This window comes from Lissotriton helveticus, chromosome 1_2 (assembly GCF_964261635.1).
Source record: "Lissotriton helveticus chromosome 1_2, aLisHel1.1, whole genome shotgun sequence".
NCBI lineage: Eukaryota > Metazoa > Chordata > Amphibia > Caudata > Salamandridae > Lissotriton > Lissotriton helveticus.
The window spans coordinates 90,779,689-90,798,076 of NC_136058.1; the positions used below are offsets into that span (position 1 = coordinate 90,779,689).

Genomic DNA, 18,388 nt, shown 5'->3' on the forward strand with positions numbered 1-18,388 from the left:
GTCTACCACATGGATGGCATAACAATTGATAAAAAGGAGTACGTGGATCCGATTTGACGAATGGCAAAAAAATATTTTGTGTTTTTTTAAAACCTCGTTTACATAGAAAAGAATGGACCGGATGACAACAAGTGTGACATGAGTCACTGTACCTGGACAAAGTGCACTTACAATATAACAGTAAGTCAACAAGGATAATAGCTAGTTGGTATAGATGTAGTATTCCTTCAGTCCAAGGTGAAGTAGTACCTCTTTTGGGGACTGAGTATTTAAAAGTTATTCTGTACCCCCGTGATATGGGTTGTTTTCTGAAAGAATATGAAATATGTAACAAAAATTGTAGATGGATAATATAAAATAGGGACCAAAAAAAGCACAATATCTGATTCAATCGGGCTATGTAGAATTATACCAGTGTAGAGAGGATACTGGAGTTTAGAATATTGATGTCAAAAACATGTACAGAAAAAGATTCATGGATTGCACTAATAGGTGCTTGTCGTTGGATTTGCTAACATTTTGAGTGAGCTTTGATTATCCCCATACAAAATAAGACAGGGACTGTGTAGTGATGACACTAACAAATCTATTTATGAACTAAAAGCGAGTGCTGGGCATATGATTAAAAATTTGCATTTATAAGAAACACATTGGTAAAAATAGATACATTTTTCTTTAAAAAGCAGCAATGGAACTAAAGGATCTTGTGCGGAATTGATTCCTTCAGGTAGGTAGTGCTAAAACTATCCCATATAGTGCGGGATAGAAAGTTTTTTTATAAAGAGAATAAGGATCATCCTAAATATTAGAGATATGCAGCAAAGTTGGCAATTTATGGTAATGTGCATGAAAAGGCAGCATGGAGGTATATTACAGTAACGTGGCAAGTCCTACTCACCTGAATAGTGACTGACCTATACTATCATGTGCGGACCGGAAGGTCAAAATACAAACAATGCAAGAGTGCTGCTTAGCTGGTATATAAATAACACTAAAACTTGTAACGCTGGTGTAGTAGCCAAGTAAAGGGACGCTGGTTGTGTGTAGACATAAAAGTGTTGTAAAAACACGATCATGCAATGTATTAAAAGCCCAACACTAGTGCTGCAATTCCTGCAAGGTGCAGAGGAAACCGATAGCATGAATTGCTAACATTGTGATGGCTGAATAAACAATGCACACATATGGCGTGACCAGGTCAAAGATGTCTCGCACCAAAAAATAAATCAAAGGCAAGTAACTTGTGATGCTAAGAAAACAGAACAGTCATAACATTAATGAAGGAAAAAGTAAATCGACATGGCAGGATAGAATACATTTTAATGGAGGAGGCCAAACACAGGATCCTCCAATGTGAATCTGTACTGGCTAAGGGACAAATCGAAATAGGAGAAAAAGATGATTGAGCTTACCGTGGCACACAACTGATGAGAACAGAGCTCTTGTATTGTAAACAGGACGCCGGGGAAACATGATCTGGCTGTTCCTGTATTTAAGAAATGAGTCTATGGCCAAAGAAAGAGGACTAGGCTAAGTATGTTGGTAAGGATATCAAATTCATGGGAGCTATCTTAAAACACATACAATACAGTGGCAAAAGTGTGGCCAATAATGTAGAGAATGTGGAAGGAGTCCAAAAGAATAGTATCCATTAAATATAATTGTAAAAAAACGCTGTGCACTGAACTGTAAGTAGGACGAGATGTGGAAAATGAGATGCTGCTTGTTAGTGAAGAGACCATATCCATAGAAGGACACTCGTCATCCCAAGAGGTTAATTTTCTGATGACAAGATGAAAAAAGACTGTCTGAGCAACACGCAAAAGTTGACCTGCTCAAAAGAACAATCTGGTAGCTGGAACGGCACATTAATTGGCCCCTTCGCAGTTGCATGCCCAAGTCTCTGATTTCATTGCCGCATACTGCCCGCAACGCACTGGCTTGTCCCTCACATTTTTGATTCCTGAACATATGGGCAGTTTGTCAATAGATTGACTGGGTCTCACGCTGCGCCGCTTCTAAGCAGCGCGATAATAATCTGCGGCAATGAGGGATGTGAGTAGATGACAGGTGCAGCCTAATTAGGGGAGCCACCTAGGAGAACATTTTGTCAGGTGGTAATGTGAAACTGGATGGGGGCCAGTGCCACTGAAAACATGCTGAGGTATTTAAGGTTCTGGCAGCCATTTTAGGCACAAGGCCCTCGAGGACGCGGAGGACTGGAATTAAAGGCATCAGTGATTCAGCTATAAAGTGACAGTAGGAGAGGAACTGAAAGAGGAAAACAGGCAGAGGTGAAAGGACACTGCCATTTATAGACAGAAGGAAAGAACAATGTAGAAAGAGGAACGAGACCACAGCAGTGGCAAAATAAACCTGAACACTGTGCTGCAGAACAAAACAGGCTTTTCAGCTGGTCTTGAGACAAGTAGTGAAAGAAACTGAAAAACAAGCCTACAAGTGGTGCGCACGCGCGCTGCATCCCCTTGTGTGTTATGTACTGCGTGAGAAATCGAGTGGTGCGCGCACCGGAAACAGCAAAATTACACAGGGGGCGCGGGAGGAGAGGGAAAGTCAACAGACCTGCGAGTGGTGCACGGGTACGTGCTGGAAGGAATTTAAGGAATGTAGCTGGCACACTGCGGGTCGCTGCTCGGTACCAAGACCCCTAGGCCATGAGAGTGATAGTTTAGAGGAAAGGCAGGACATGCATTAGTCTTTGACCATTTGCATGCTTTCATTATTGAAAGCCAAACTCAAAGGCCAATGGAATGTGTTAGAGGAGTCCGACGCACGCGGAGAAGTCTCTTGGAAGTCTGAAGTGATTCCAAGAGGCCCTCTCCAAGAGCAGCGCATGCGCGCTGCGCGGCACCTAAAAAACAACCCCTTCATTGGACAAGGCAAACGTTTTACCTATTTTCAATTGCACTTTTGCAAATACAAATTTGCATTCACACCGAAACACTCATATCTGCTTGCTTGGATTTTCTCTTGCGGATGCCATTTCAGAATGTATGGACGTTTCTGCATCATGAAAAGACCATATAAATGTGTACAGTGGGCCCAACCTAAACTCCAGGCCCACATGGGTGACCCTCCGCAAACCCCCCCCCCCCACCCCCAACACCCCAATCGACCTCCATAGTTTAAAAAACGAACAAATGCAATTGCCACACAGGGTTCTCATACTTTTTACAAAGTGTGCACAGGTCAATAAAGAGAGACTCCCTTTTACTTAACTCGAAGTTTGCAAACAAAGTTTGAGAAATATTAAAGCAATGAAAGCTCTGCTTTCACGCCAATGTCAAGATTGCAAATGTTTATGAACAGAAGAAAAATTATCTGTGAATCACAGAATTGGGTCACAGAGGGATTCCCAGGCACCCAGTAAACATAAAATCTATGTTTAGAACACAAATGCTTGATTTCGTTAAAAGGGTTCCAATGGAGATCATGTGATAAAACTGAAACAGAAGACAATACTAATGCAGAAACTAAATTTTTAGACAGTATGTGTTCAACCTGTGCTAGCCAAACTGCTTAAAGTCATTATTCCTTTTCCCCCCAGTTGATTTTACCTATTCTTAAATGTAGGCTGCTACATGGTATAGTTTGTAAGAAATGGAAACAGTTTATAGACAGACTAGTATCACTGAAACGTAAGTTTCATACAAAAGATTTAAGCAATTACAGACCAATGTTCCTTCTGCCATTGTTTGGCAAAGTAGTAGTCAATTTTATTTCAAACTGAAAACTCTACTGAACCCTCACAAAATAGTTGTTTGAGAAAGTAAGAGTAGTAAATTGGTTGTGACATCTGCCCTTAATGATCTAAGAAGAGCAGCAGACAAGGAGGTCAGTGCGATACTGCTCGACCTCTCTGCTGCTTTTGATTTGATAGACAAGTCCATTATAATAGCCAGAGTAGAAGAAAAAGAGCTTATTTCAATCCTTGCTTGAAAATAGAACACAATTGTTTATTTGACCGCCTCATTAGAAAGCCCCAAAAACTCTATAAGTGCTGCATACCACAGCGGTCTGTTTCTCACAGCCCTGCTTTTTTTACAATATAGATGTGTGCCCCCCTGCCCAAGCTCTGCATAACATGTCTGCTGATGAATCACAATTTGCATTCGGTCTGAGAAAATCTCTCCCCCAGACACCATTTCATACTCAGCTCTCATCATGGATGGCAGGGATTTTTTTAAACTAAAGCCATCCAACACTGAAATCCTTTTAGCGCTCAACTGTCCCCAAGCCATACACCCTGTGGAAAGGCCATAAGAGATGGGTATCTGTCCCCCACTTACAAAATCAGTACACAATCTTGGTATTGTAATGACTTATAGTTATATTTGAAAACCAAGTAACCAGTGCCACCAAATTATGCTTTGACAGTTAAAAGCACACAACAAATGTGTTGCCATTTATTGGTGAAACGTTATCTATAACAATTACAAAGGATTTAATACAATCCAGACTGGACAGTGGAAATGCAATATAACTGGCTGCCCACAAACTCCTAATTTATCAATTAAAGCTAAATCAAAATGCTGCTGCATGCCTGATCTCTAAGGCCAGAGTTTGTCAGGATAGGCTGGGCTATTTACCACATGTGTTAAATAGGAGTACCCTTAGAGTGAGATATTTATAATATGCGGTAAATGCCTCCTATTCTGAGATTTTAGAAGGAAAATGGTGCATAACATGCACAATCAGTTTTAGCACAGCAAATCTTCCATGTTTTGCCGTTTTCCTTGGCCTTTTACCCAGATAATTTTTGGTAGGTTGACATGCCAAAATCTATCAGAAGACAAATGCAAGGGTGTAACAATTATCCCACAACTTGTAATTCTATTCCCTGTGCAAAAATGTTTACACACAGATCGGAATTTAGCCCTTAACTCGTAATAAGGTCCTAAGTCTTCTAAAAGAGCTTCAATTTCACCCCGTATTTATAAATCTACACATGTTTCCAGTCAAAAAGTCTATTTCAAAGCAGATGTTTTAGTCCATCAAGCCCTTTACGTAGGCAGCCCATATGTTTTGGATGTTAAGTTTCAATGGTACCTGCCAGTTCTAAGATCCAGCCAACAATATCACCTAAAGATCCCAAAGTCGAATGACCTGTTTACGACTTTAGCAGTGCAGCAGTGGGGTGGCCACAACCCTCCTGCTTCCACACCGCCTAAGTTGACCGATAGCCGTCTGCCGGATTACAAGTTGTAATCTGAGCGGGCGGTCCTACGGCAGCTGGCCCACAGCGCTGCCATTCTAAAGGCTCTCAGGAGAGCCAAAATGCCAATTTCCTCACTCACTCACTGCCATCAAACAGCTGGCATTGAGGAAACTCGTAATATGCTTGGCGGGGTGGCATACTGCAGTCTCACACTGTCACACCACTGCCAGAGATTGTGCATCCCTGGCAGGTGTGGCGGTGCAATGGTGGTTCAACCACCCAACTTGTAATGGGGCAATCAGAACGCCGGTGTGGCGGTGGCTGGACTGCCACCACTGCCCCACTGTGTCTGGTGGTCCGTGGACTGCAGACTTATAATCAGGCCCCAAGTCTGTTAGGCTAGATGACAAGACTTTTTTTCTATTGCAAATGCAAAACTTTGGAATAATCTTCCTCTAGATCACTGGGCTGAGGCAAATCATTTAAAATACGGAAATCTACTAAAACAGACCGGTTAAACAACTGCTGACAAAATATCCATTGTCACTAACAATCTAATTAATATCCCATTAAGTAACAGCAAAATGTGCCAAAACTGTGAGTACCAAGATACTTCAGTGATAGTGTGCTTTGGAAATACCTATTCATAGATCATAGATAAAAGAATGTAAACTCTCAGAGCTGAGGCTTTGCATGTCAGTGATGGGCACAACTTGGTAGCATTGAGAAAAAACAGCGATTGTCACTACTAAAGTTATGCCAAGGCAACATTTTAAATTCCTCAAACATGTGGACGTGTGTTGAATCCCTGCTGTAATTTACTGACTTTGGCCAGGGCTACAAATTGTCACTTGAAGAGCCATGTTGAGTACTCAGTTATAGTTCTCATGCTGTAGACAGTGTTCAAGGATTACACTCACCATGTGGGTATGTCCAGTCAGAGACTTAATTTTAAGAACACAGGCTTGCCCCCTTCCCCAGTACTGAGCCCTTTTTGGGCTATTTTGGGAAAATTTCTTTTGGGGTTCCATAACTTTTTTCCAAATAAAGCGTCCATGCCACATTTGCATAATGTATTTTCAACATGCTGGGGATTATAAAGTTACCTGGTGTTTGTGCATTCCCCTGGAGGGGACCAAGAAAATAGGCAAAATAAAGAGAAATGTGGAGTTTTGGGGGGAAAATGGAAATAGTGCATTGGATATAAGCGTCTTGTTTTTTTCCCAAAAATGTAATCAACAAACGGCTTGCTGTGCTAAATTGCCAGATTCCCAGTTTTCAGAAACATGCAGAACTAATTACACAAATTAATTTTCAACCACAATTTTGACATTTTCCAAAGAGGCAGCCAATTTTTCCCTCAAGGTATTCTCAAAGAAACTCCCTGTTGAAATATTGAAATATTGAAAACGAGTAGCAAATAAGAGGCAGATTTACAAAAGTAATATACCATTATGTCTGCTAGAACCTTCTGGTTGTGGGGATATATACGGTTTGTAGGTTCTCTAAGAATCCCCATGGTACCCCGATCCAACAACTGAGCTGCACCATACAATGGCTTTTCATTGTGTACCAGGTATAGACTAACTCATATGGTGAAATATGTAAAGTGAAAATGGGTACCAAAGAAACCTACATATTTCTAAAATGGGTACATGATAAGAAGTTTAGAAGTTTAGGAGCAGTGGTTAGTTGTGCATCTCTGAGTTTGTGTGTGTCTATACTAGCATATCATTTAGAGGGTATTTTCCAAAATGTCTTTTTTCTTAAACACTGGCTTACATTTTGAAGGCATAAATGCAATGAAATCCACTTGTTAATGTTTTACTATTCTATGCTCCCACATGTCTTCCAATAAAAATGATACCTCACTTGTGTGGGTGGGTCTAGCGCCCGCAACAGGAAATGGTCCAAAACACAACATGAACACATCAAATTTTTCCACTGAAAACGAACCTTTTTTTTTGCAATCTCGTAGCTGTGGATTTTGGGCTGTAGCTCAGCTGGAACCTAGGGAAACCTAGCAAACGTACACATTTTTAAAACTAGACAGCTGGGGAATTCAGGGTGGAGTGATGTGCATGGCTCTTACCATGTTTTTATACCCAGAATCCCTTGCAAACATCAAATCTAGACCCCAAAAAAAACACAAAAACACATTTTCTTCAAATTTCTGTGATGAAAAGTCCTGAAACCCATTAGGAGCCACAAACTGCCTTCCACCCCGCATTCCCTGAAGTCTCCTGATAAAAATGATACCTCACTTGTGTGGGTAGACCTAGTGCCTGTGACAGGAAATGGCATAAAACGCAACATGGACATATCACATTTTTCCACTCAAAACTGACCCTTTTTTCCCATAGTAGGTAACTATGGATTTTGGGCCATGACTCAGCTGGCACCTAGGGAAACCCATACATTTTTAAAAACTAGACACCTGGAGGGAATTCAGGGTAGGGTTACTTACATGGCTCTCATCAGGTTTTTTTTTTTACCCAACATCCCTTGCAAGCTTCAAACTTTGACTAAAACAACATATTTCCATCATATTTCTGTGCTGGAAAGTTCTGCAATCTATGGGGAGCCACAAACTTCCTTTCACCTAGCATTTTTCCACGTTTCTCGATAAAAGTGGTACCTTCCTTGTGTGGGTAGGCCTAGCACCCACGACAGGAAATGCCCTGCAAACCGCAAACCTCAACTAAAGACACATTTTTGTTCACATTCCCGTGATGGTAAGTTCTGGAATCTGGACCCTAGCTCTGCCAGCACAGAGGGAAACCTAGACACCTGGGGGAATCCAAGATGGGCTGGCTTGCACGACTTTCATCAGTTTTTTTTAAACCATAGTCTATTGCAAACCTCAAATTTTGACACAAAAAAACACATTTTCCTCAGAGTTCTGGAATCTGTGCGGAACCACAAATTTCCTACCAATCGTAGTTGCACCATGTCCCACAATAAGAATGGTACTCAATTGTGTGGCCAAACCCCCATGACAGAAAAGGCGCTAAAGTGCTACACTGATAAATAAGCACTAGGGGTAGCTGCTGTATTTGGGGCCATGCTATGGCGTCACTCACGCAAAACTATGAACCAAAGACATTTTTTAAAGCATGGCAAACCAGGGGATTCTCCGTGGTGGTTTTCCTTGTGTGGATCCCATGAATAGGTCTGGGCATGAAATTCAACTTCACTCACAGAGTTTAAGGAGTTTTTACCACTCCATACTCTGCGTAGCACTCAAAATTCCCAAAACTGCGCCAAGCTTTTTCTTTGCTGAGCGCGAGTGAAGAACATGTTACTGCAGGCCATCTCCCTGCGAAATTTCTCAATGCGGGCAGCCACAGATGAATGTCATCGCTCACATTGAGAAACCTTCCGATCACGTTGAGGAAGCTTTCGCTTGAGTGGAACATCTACTCGAGCAGCAGAAGTAAGCCGCGCCCTCTTGTGCTGTACGTGGTGCGGTTCACATTGAACTATGTTTACAATATGTGACAGCTGCCCCAAATATTGTTGAAACTTCAAAGAATATTGTATTTGCTCTCCTGTAGCTTTTACTATGCATACTCTGTCACACTCCTCCTCAATTCAAAGGCCCAGCACCTCCCTACCGCCCAATTGTCCCATCTGAAATAAACTATTGTCCACCTATCATATCATCTTTGCTTGGCGTCCTGCCCTGGACTCTGCCTCATTAATACCCATGCTTGAGATGGGGGGAAACCCATGATTGTTTATCACTGGCCATGTGATCGATCCCTGTGTTGGCTTGACGGATGTACTCATTCCTAGTTGTGAAGTGATGTGTTTTGTTGGTGGCTCTTGTTTCAGCACAAAGAAGTAGATAGCTCCTGTCTGCTAAATCTGAAATCTACCAAAATGGGGAGCTTGTTGCCCATACCAGAGCATGTATTCTAGCCAAAGAAAAGATTGTAATAGTGTACAAGGACTCGGAGTATGCAGTTTGAGTGACACAGACTTTGAGCTGCTTTAGATGCAAAGGGCATTATTAATATCTGCCAACTCCTTATTAAAAACTCCCAATATGTTTAAAACCGCTTAAATGCACTAGAGTTACCAAAGAAAGGGGTGGTGGTGACGTGTGGCCCGCACCAACATCCTCAAGATAACTCTTTAGCAGATTCTGCCAATAAAACCTCTAATTTGCCTGACAATGCTGATGTTGCAATGTCATTGTGAGAACTGATACGTGTCCCATGCCATCACTGAAAGATTTACCTCAATGGCAGGACCAAGCTTCTGAAAGTAGGAAACAACATTTGATTAAGCAGAAATGTTAAAGAGTGTGGAGAGAGGACTGGACACGTAGTTGCACCAAACTATCTACTCCCCAACCTAGCATGGTTGTATCATGAGCATTTATGTTAGTAGCGAATGCATGCTATGTGCCACAGCAAACATTGGTATGAGACCTTATTTTCCTTCAGAGCCCAAATTGATTGCCTTTTTTATTCACCTATAACATTAAGCCAGATTAAGATAACCGCTGCTGCTCCCCGCCCCCTTGAGGCTCCGTCACGCACCTTATGATGAATGTTATCCAGATGCCAAGGTGTGTAACTTACTCCTATGGGGCTTAGTGATGGTGTGCAGGTTTTCAGGTTGGAATGAGGCATACATCTGCACCTGTGAAGATGCCATTACAATAGTTAAGTGATATTCAGTGATTTCATCCCTCGGATCAGAATACCAAATCAAATATCGAGTGCCAAAGGAACACCCTTCATTTCAGCAGTCGTACAGAAAGCCTGTAAAGCTTTAGGGATAGATCAACAGTTCCACTCTGCTGATCACACAGAATTGGCAGGTAAGGTAGAAAGGAATAATGGCACTCTTAAAAATAAAATAGCTACGATATGCTAAAAACTCAATTAAAATTGCCTGCTTACCCGTCCTTAGCATTATGGTCCCTCAGAGCCATTCCCTCCAATTCTAATTCTAAGCTCTAATGAAATAGTCAGGGGCCGACACATAATGCTTCCCACAAGCCTACCCGTCTTAGCTGAAAAGTTTGATTTACAGTTAAATGATGATGCAGTCTTACAAATTGCAGAAAGCTAAAGCGCTGTCTCTACAGTGTCTGTTCTCAGATCTAAGCATTCTTACCCGAGTGTCCTACCAAGGCTGGCCACTCCCTCTAGCCTGGAGATTGGGTTTACGTTTGTGTGCACCACAGGAAGACCGCTCTATAAATTTGCTGGTGTGCCCCTACCAGATTCTACTCATCATCAACACAGCTGTTTAGTGTTGTGGTATGGTGATTTGGATCCAATCATTTCACTGCAAGTGACTTTTTAGCTAAATGTGAGGTTTGCAGGGGATTCTGAGTAATAAAACACTGGCGGATCCATGCAACCCACACCGCCAACCAAGCACCATCTACGCACACCATCAGCACACCACCAGCCATGCAACAGTCCATGTGCACCGCCAGCAAAGCGCCATCCACGCTCACCAACTGCAACGCAACAGTCCACACACACTGCCAGCAAAATACAGGTTCACACACAGCCATCCAAACGCCAGTACACACAGACCATCAGCTGATCTCCAGTTCACACACACACACACACACACACAGAAACTTTCGCTAGTGCCTAGTGGTTTCCAGCCCCCAGATGAGCCTAAAATATACCTCATCTGCAGAAGTGGCCAAAATGTGTGCACAAAAACAAAAATAGAAGAAGGAGAGCAGCCCTTGACTATTGGGCAGCTCCCCAACATGCCCATAAACATATCCCTGGTGTTTAGTACGCTTTCTGCCCCCACCGGAGGGGAGGGGGCAGATCGGGTGTAATAACCATCATCTACCCCACATGGGGCAGAAAGACTGTACCCATTTTTTGGGGGGATATTGGTATGCCTATTCTGGGCAGCCCCTACCCCTACACAAAGTAAAATTAGTCCCTGGTGTCTATAGGGCTTTCTGCCCCCCGGAAGGGTAGATCAGGGGCTATTGCCCCTATCAGTCCCGGGGGGGGGGCAGACAGATTGCACCCATGTTTGAGGGGGGCAGATTGGGGGCTAGTTCCCCTCATATTCCCCCAGGGTGGGCAGAAGAACTGTCCCTGTATTGTTTGGGGGTGGGGGCATTAGCGTTGTGCATTGTTTGCAGCCCCCCTCCCTACATATTCCAAAAAAAAGAATACCTGGGGCCTAGTGGGCTGTCTGCCCTCTGGGGGTGTGGGGGGCAGATCAGGGGCTAGTGCCCCTATTTGCCCCCCAGGAGGGGCAGAAGGACTTCTGTTTAAATTTATTGGGGGTGTGGACATGGTCTTGCCCCACCCCTCTTAAAAGAAATCCCTGGGGTCTAGTGGGCTTTCTGCCCCACTGGGGGCAGATCACGGTTAATAACCTCATCTGCATCCAGGACGGCTAGAAAGACTGTCCCTGTTTTATTTTACATAAAAATGAACACCTAGGGTCTAGTAGGCGGTCTAGTGGTCTTGCTGCCACCCCTGGGGGCCGATTTGGGGTTTCTTACCCCAATCTTCCCCCTGGGGGTGCAAGAAGACTGATCAGGCACAAAAATATGGGTGTGGAAAAAGCCCTTGCCCAAGGGGCTGCTCTCCCCTCCACGGTGCCTAATGGACTGGATCTCTGCTTGGGGAATCGCCCGCCGGTGGCGATCCCCAAGCAGGGATCCACTAGGGAAGGGTACCATTAGAGAGGGGAGAGTCTCTCCTTTCCAGTAGTACCTCTCCCATTTGCCTAGGTGCTCGGGCATAGATAGCCTCACAAGCACATAGTCAGTGAAAGTGAAAAGAGCTGATCGGGTCATTTCACTTTCACTTTCAATGAAATGACGTTGGCAAGCCATGTGCGTAGATCATCATTACACTAAAAATAAATGCCTCTGGCAGCTAGGGAAGCTCTTCCCCATCTCCTGTGGCTAAAAAAACAGAAAAGGAAATCCCTCTGCTGTTTATAGCAGAGGGATTTCTGACCGGTGTGAAGAGGACATAATAGTTACGTCCTCGGCACACCAGCATCACAGCCGAGGACGTAACCGTTCTGTCCTCAGCATGGAAGGGGTTAAAGTAATGTCATAGCTAGGTGAATTTGGCAGTGACAAACTTTATTTTTTAACTAAAAAAAGCCACAGAAATTCAGCAGTTATAGCTAGCAGCAATAACGTGTGCCCTGCCATGCACTACTTATGACCTTACATATGACATCACTCATGACATCATTTATGACATCACTCATAACATCATTGGTGACATCATCCACACTTTGCTTTCCCACATTTTGGACGGTAAGTATAAAATCGCTCAGGTGAATATCAGCCATCATTACTCCCACCACAGACACAACTAACTTCAATGTTGAAAGCATGCTTCATGTGCAGCATTGGCCCTATGCCGTACACTTTTCAGCAAGCATAGTTCACATTAGCAATCAACTACAGATATATAGGAAGTCCTCATTGAGTACAGTGTACAATCATTCAACACATATTTATAAGGCACGGCTACTCACCAGTCAAAGAGCCAGGTCTTGAGTCCCTTTCTGAATTCCGAGACAGAGGATGATGTTCAGAGGCGAAGGGGAAGGTTGTTCCAGGACTTGACGGTGAGGAAGGAGATGGAACGTCCTCCACTGTAGCTCCGGATGATGTGGGGTGTGTGTGTGTGAGGGCGAGGGAGGCGGAGTGCCGCTGTCAGCAGGGTAGTAGAATTTCAGGTGGTGGTTGATGCATTCTGGTCCTTGGTCAAGGAGGGTCTTGTAGGCATGTATCAGCTTCTTGAACTGGCATCTTTTCTGGATGGGGAGGCGGTGGAGGTTCCTGAGGTGGGGGCTGATGTGGGTCCATTTGGGGAGGTTGAGGAGGAGTCTGGCAACTGAGTTCTGAATTGCCTGGAGTCTCTTCAGGAGTTGGGTGGTAATTTGTGCATACAGCATAGGGTTTGAGTGATGGTTTTCTTGGTGCTGATGGGGAGCCATCTTATGATCTTCAGAGCATGGGGAGGGTGTGGAAGCAGGTGGAGGAGAATGCATCGATTTGGCATTTCATGGTGAGTTTGATGTCCAGGATGATGCCAAGGTTGTGGACGTGGTCTATTGGTGTGGATCAGAGTTCGGAGGACCACCAGCTGTCGTTCCACTGTGAGGTGTTCCCAAAAATCAGTACTTCCATCTTGTCTGTGTTAAGCTTCAAACAGTTGGTATTTATCCGGTTGGCTACACTTGTTATGCAGTTGTGGAAGTTGGTCCTAGTGATGGAGAGGTCTTCTGAGAGTGACCGGATAAGATGGGTGTCATCTGTGTAGGATCTGATGACTGAGGTCATGGGTTCTGACTATGTTGGCCAGGGGCATCATGTAGGTGTTGAACAGGGTGTGGCTGAGGGATGAACCTTGGGGGACGCCACAGATAATGCTCTTGGGTACCGAAATGAAGGGTGGTAGGATGAATATCTGGGTTTGTCCTGTGAGGAAGGATGCAAACCACATGAGGGCGTCTACCTGGATCCTGATGTGATGGAGTCTCTTGATGAGTGTGTGGTGGGATATGGTGTCAAATGCTGCTGAGTGATCGAGGAGGATCAGGGCCACTGTTTCTCCTGGTCAAGGAGGGTTCTGATGTCGTCTGTGGCAGGGATCAGGGTGGTCTTGCTGATTTGATTGATGCAGAATCCAGAATGGGAGGCGTCCAGCAAGTTGTTTATCTGCAAGTGAGTTGGCGGTTGATGGCCTTTTTGAGTACTTTGGTGGGGAAGGGGAGCAGAAAGAAGGGGTGGTGGTTTTGAGTCTGCTGGGGTCAGTGGAGGGTTTCTTGAGATGGGTCTGACTTCTGCATTTTTCCATCTGTTGAGGAATGTGGACATGGTGATGAATGTGTTGAGAATGGTGATGAGTTTGCCGCTGATTTTCTTGCTCCTGAGGTTGAAGAGGTGGTGGGGGCAGGAGTCCGTGGCTGCTCCAGAGTGAATGGAGCTCATGGTTGCTGTGGTGCTGTAAGTGGTGAGCTGTTCCCATGCGGTGAGCAGGTGGTTGTGGGAGGATTCAGTCAATGTGATGATGTTGTAGAGGTTTGTGTTCGAAGTTACTGTAGATGGTGGATATCTTCTTGTGGAAGTAGTCCACCAAGGCATTACAGAGTTCTTGGGAAGGGGAGATTGTATTCTGGGTGGCTGACGGACTTGAGAACTCTCTGACAGTGCTGAAGAGTTCCTTGCTATGGTATGAGATTGTTTTGATGCGGTCTACCAGGGCACCTCTTCTCATATCTTTTAGGAGTCTGTCGTATTTGTTAAGGGCTGACTCGAAGGTGATTCAGTCTGTCGGGACTCTGCTGGTGCACCATCTTCTTTCTAGCCGTTTGCAGTTGCGTTTCATAGTCCTGAGTTCTGGTGTATACCAACTGGTTTGTTTCGTGGATCTGCTGGTCTTGGCTGACTTGAAGGGGTTGAATCTATAAACAACTGTTCAGAGAAAGCCAAGTTCCTAAAAATAGTATATGTCAGTACCAAAATAAATGACCTAGTATGGACAGCTTTTATCTGTATTGAACACCTGAAACTCATCGAACCTACATTGACAAATGAAGTTGAAATCAGTTGGGAACTGGGTACTGTAAACAGTACTTCCTCTATGGAGAGAGTTTACTTTATATCACATGGCTTGCAAACAGTGAAACTTTCATAAGAAACATACCACAGAGTATTAAAAAGTATCAACGAAATACAGTGTACGCTCTATGCAACTGTTGTAAAAAAAAGACACTGTTTGGTCAAAATAATCAATATCTGAAGGTGGTAAACATCCTACTACCTGCACCCTTTATACTGTTGTGAAAACTTTACATATAGCCCATCTTCTGAAGCAAACAATCACATGTATATTGGTTAGTACCTGGTGCACACAGTCTTATAAGCTAAGTAGAAATTGTCCTGCTGACACAAGACTGCTTACAAAAGTTAGTATCTACTACATAGAATCTTACTCCTGTTGAAAACTCTTTCTGCAGTAGCAAAAAAACCTGTGCAGAACATAATGAACACAAGTCGTCAACTATCATCTGCACACAGAGTTACTCTTGAATACAAAGATTTATAACACGTTTAATACCTCTACACACCTATTGTGCATTAGGAGCAGATGTGATTTGTAAACACTTACACCTATTAGCTGGACCCATGCTGTACAAAATTAGGTAACCAAGAAATATGGTACTTACCCGCCACTATGTAAACTATTAAACAAACTAGCACACTCATTGGATGATGTCATGAGTGATATAATCAATTGTGTAATTTGAGATGTCATCAGTTATGTCATAGAACATCTCATGAGTGACGTCATTGGTGAGGTCCTAAGCAATGCATGGCTGGAGGAGCAAGTTATAATAGTGTTGCTAACTAGAACTGCTGAATTTCTGTGTTTTTTGGCTCAAAACGTGAATGTTGTACCTGAGACATTCATTTAACTAGAACGTTACCATAACCTTTAGTTTAGTTAGTTTGGAAGAGTGCATTTTGTTTCTCCAAAACTACTGACTGCACCAAATTTACTAACAAAACAAAAACTGCCTTTTCAATGGAAACGCGGATCTAACCATAACTACAGAGTCACTGTTCCTGCCTCAGTAATGTGTGTTTGCATGCATATCTTTCTAGCTATATACATGTACTACCACATGGTGAATAGTCATGACTCATAAGAAGCCAAGACTCCCTTCACCGGATCCTTATGTCCCCCCTACACCCCACGTCCCCCAACCATGGCATATTACATCCTGCATATATCTTTATGCCATGTCATTTTTCCATGTAAATCTGTTTTTTAACTATTTAACCAAAACTAGGGTGCAAGGGGTTACATTTTAAGAGCAAGGTACAATCATATGGAGGAGGCCTTGTGGCTTTTAGTTGTCTACATGAGTATGTAAATTGTAACATGCAATCTATGAGGCAGTAAACTGTGTTTTTCTAGTCTGCATTTCACTACAGGCGAAATAAAGTAGAATCTGAACTGTGCACTGTAGTAATGTATCTGTGAACGTGAGAGTAATAGTACAATTTATGTAATTGCTCTATGAACACATCATACACACACAATAGCTGCACTTTAAATATAAAGACATTTTGAGTGTGCTTCCAAATTATGTTTTGCTGTGGGCTGCTTCTCCTCGGTGATGAAGGTCAAAGCGTGACACAACCAGGAAGGGAAAACAATTCTGCAATTGCATCAAGTCAAACCCAGAGATTTAAAACCAATAATGTGCAACTATACTGGCTGAAGAGAAATCCACTAGGGATGCTAAAATAATCTCGCGCCTCAGGGACACGGTACATCCATGCCTAGAAGAGCTCCGCTGGCTCAGACCGAGGCTCTGCATCTCCTCGATGACTTGTAATCGAAGGACACGGCGCAGCTGTATACGAAACGCCGTGTCACGCGACGGCAGCCTCCTCTGCCTGTCATCGTAGCATTTCTGCCTGCGTATTTTACGGGCTCGAGGCTTGGAATTCCTCTAGGGTTTTTTACGCGGCAAGCATCTTATGCGGCGGAACCGAGGGTTCCCGAGGAGCAAATTGGTTAAAAAGAAATACAAACAAAAAAAATGAATCTGCACTGCTTATCAATCAGCAGTCCTTCCCTGCGGCTTCAGCTGCAACAGTGCCCGTTTTGGAGGTGAGCCGCAGATTGCTGTAAAGCACTGCCTGCCTCTCCTGCAGCATCACTTTCTGTGAGTAGAGCTCGGCGCTGAGCCACCCCCTCTTCCCCCGTACCTTCAGATGCAGCCCCTTCCATTCTCGTCGTCCTCCTCCCGTTGACGATCAGCATCAGTCCCCAGAGCTGCGAGACACGCCGGCTTTTGATTCGCTATGCATCACCGGTCAAAGGTCACCGAGGCGATGACCATCAAGCGAGGGCACCCTGTGGGAAATTGCTCTCTAGTGCACACGAGGATATGATGGAGCAGGGAATCATGGGGGTAAAGGATGGGACAGAGAAGCAGGCAGTCACCATTACCCATTAGCCGCAAAACCTGGCCTGGAATTAAAACCGGAGTAAAATATATGCTCCTTTAAAATAATCAAGTTAGCAGCTCATGCTACAGTTTTTAATTGACCACATTCACATGCTTGAAAGCAGGTATCCACACTGCAGTTCGTTATTATTATTATTATTATTATTATTTTGTACTGTCTTGCATATGGGTGGTGTATTGCTAATGAAATGATAATTTACATTTACAAGTGTCCATGTGAAAGTAAGGAATCGGAATTTATTCCTGCAAAAAATAAATTAGCATTAATTTACTGTCACTGGAGCAGATAAATATGTGCATAAATCGTATGGAAGTAGACCATGCAGAGGCAATCAATTTTGGGTGCAATCCATCTACACATTGAATAATCAATACAGTGGATTACTGGACTGGACAGTCAGCGTGAGTCTCCCTCTGTTGGAGGGCGTCTCTCTGATTGGATATCAATGTCTCTGTTCATAGTATCCCCTCGCTTCTCCCTAACATATATTCACATTGTCCATATTCCTTCGAAATGTATTACATTACACCTGCACCAAAAAAAAATAATAGCATGAAATTAGCGAAAAGTAATTTAATTAGCATGTTTTATAAACAGTTTGTGAGAAGGTGGTTCTGACCATCTGAGCCACCAAGATCTTTTGCTTTTTGAACACCTGATTTTTGAGCTTTTACTGTGGGAGAGTGTCATAAGCTGGGACTCACCCACAGTAAACTCATGATAAAATGGATTGCATGTGGGTTTCAATGGTGTCAGCCTTGTTAGATAAGGCTGCTGCTCTGCAGCCAAGGTAAGGGGCAACAGACTCATTACTTGTGGACAGGTGTGCACTCCTGTGTGCACCCGGGTAAGGGCAGCGCGGGGGGAGATATCTGTTGTGCGCAGCCTAGGAGCAGACACAGATATAATGGTGTGGAAGGGAGTATGCAGAGTTGGGTGGTGACATGGAATAGGCTTTCTAATATGAGGAGACACATGTAAGGGTTAGGCAGTGTGCTATACTTTTTCACTGTAGGAACACTCCATTATTTTCCTATTGAGACAGAGGCCACATGGGGTAGTTTCCGTTCCCAAGGGCATACAAACTCCAGACACACACCAAAGTACACTGTAAGTTGTGTTAAAGAATTATTCTGCTGTTAAATCTGTACTGCTTATGGGTCATCCAGAAATTTCATATT

At 43.6% G+C, this 18,388-nt stretch overlaps 1 protein-coding gene across 2 annotated transcripts in view; it reads right to left on the reverse strand.

The window, feature by feature from the left end:
• Positions 1–17,036, reverse strand: part of DNAJC6 (DnaJ heat shock protein family (Hsp40) member C6) — a 417,360-nt gene extending 400,324 nt beyond the window's left edge. The window contains exon 1 of one of the 2 annotated variants that reach the window (XM_078669025.1): positions 16,944–17,036. In XM_078669025.1, the coding sequence (XP_078525151.1) occupies positions 16,944–16,998 (55 nt within the window). In that variant the 5' untranslated portion in view covers positions 16,999–17,036. The remainder of the gene's footprint in view (positions 1–16,943) is intronic. The other variant, XM_078669033.1, reaches the window with a different exon arrangement.
• Positions 17,037–18,388: the final 1,352 nt, after the last annotated feature.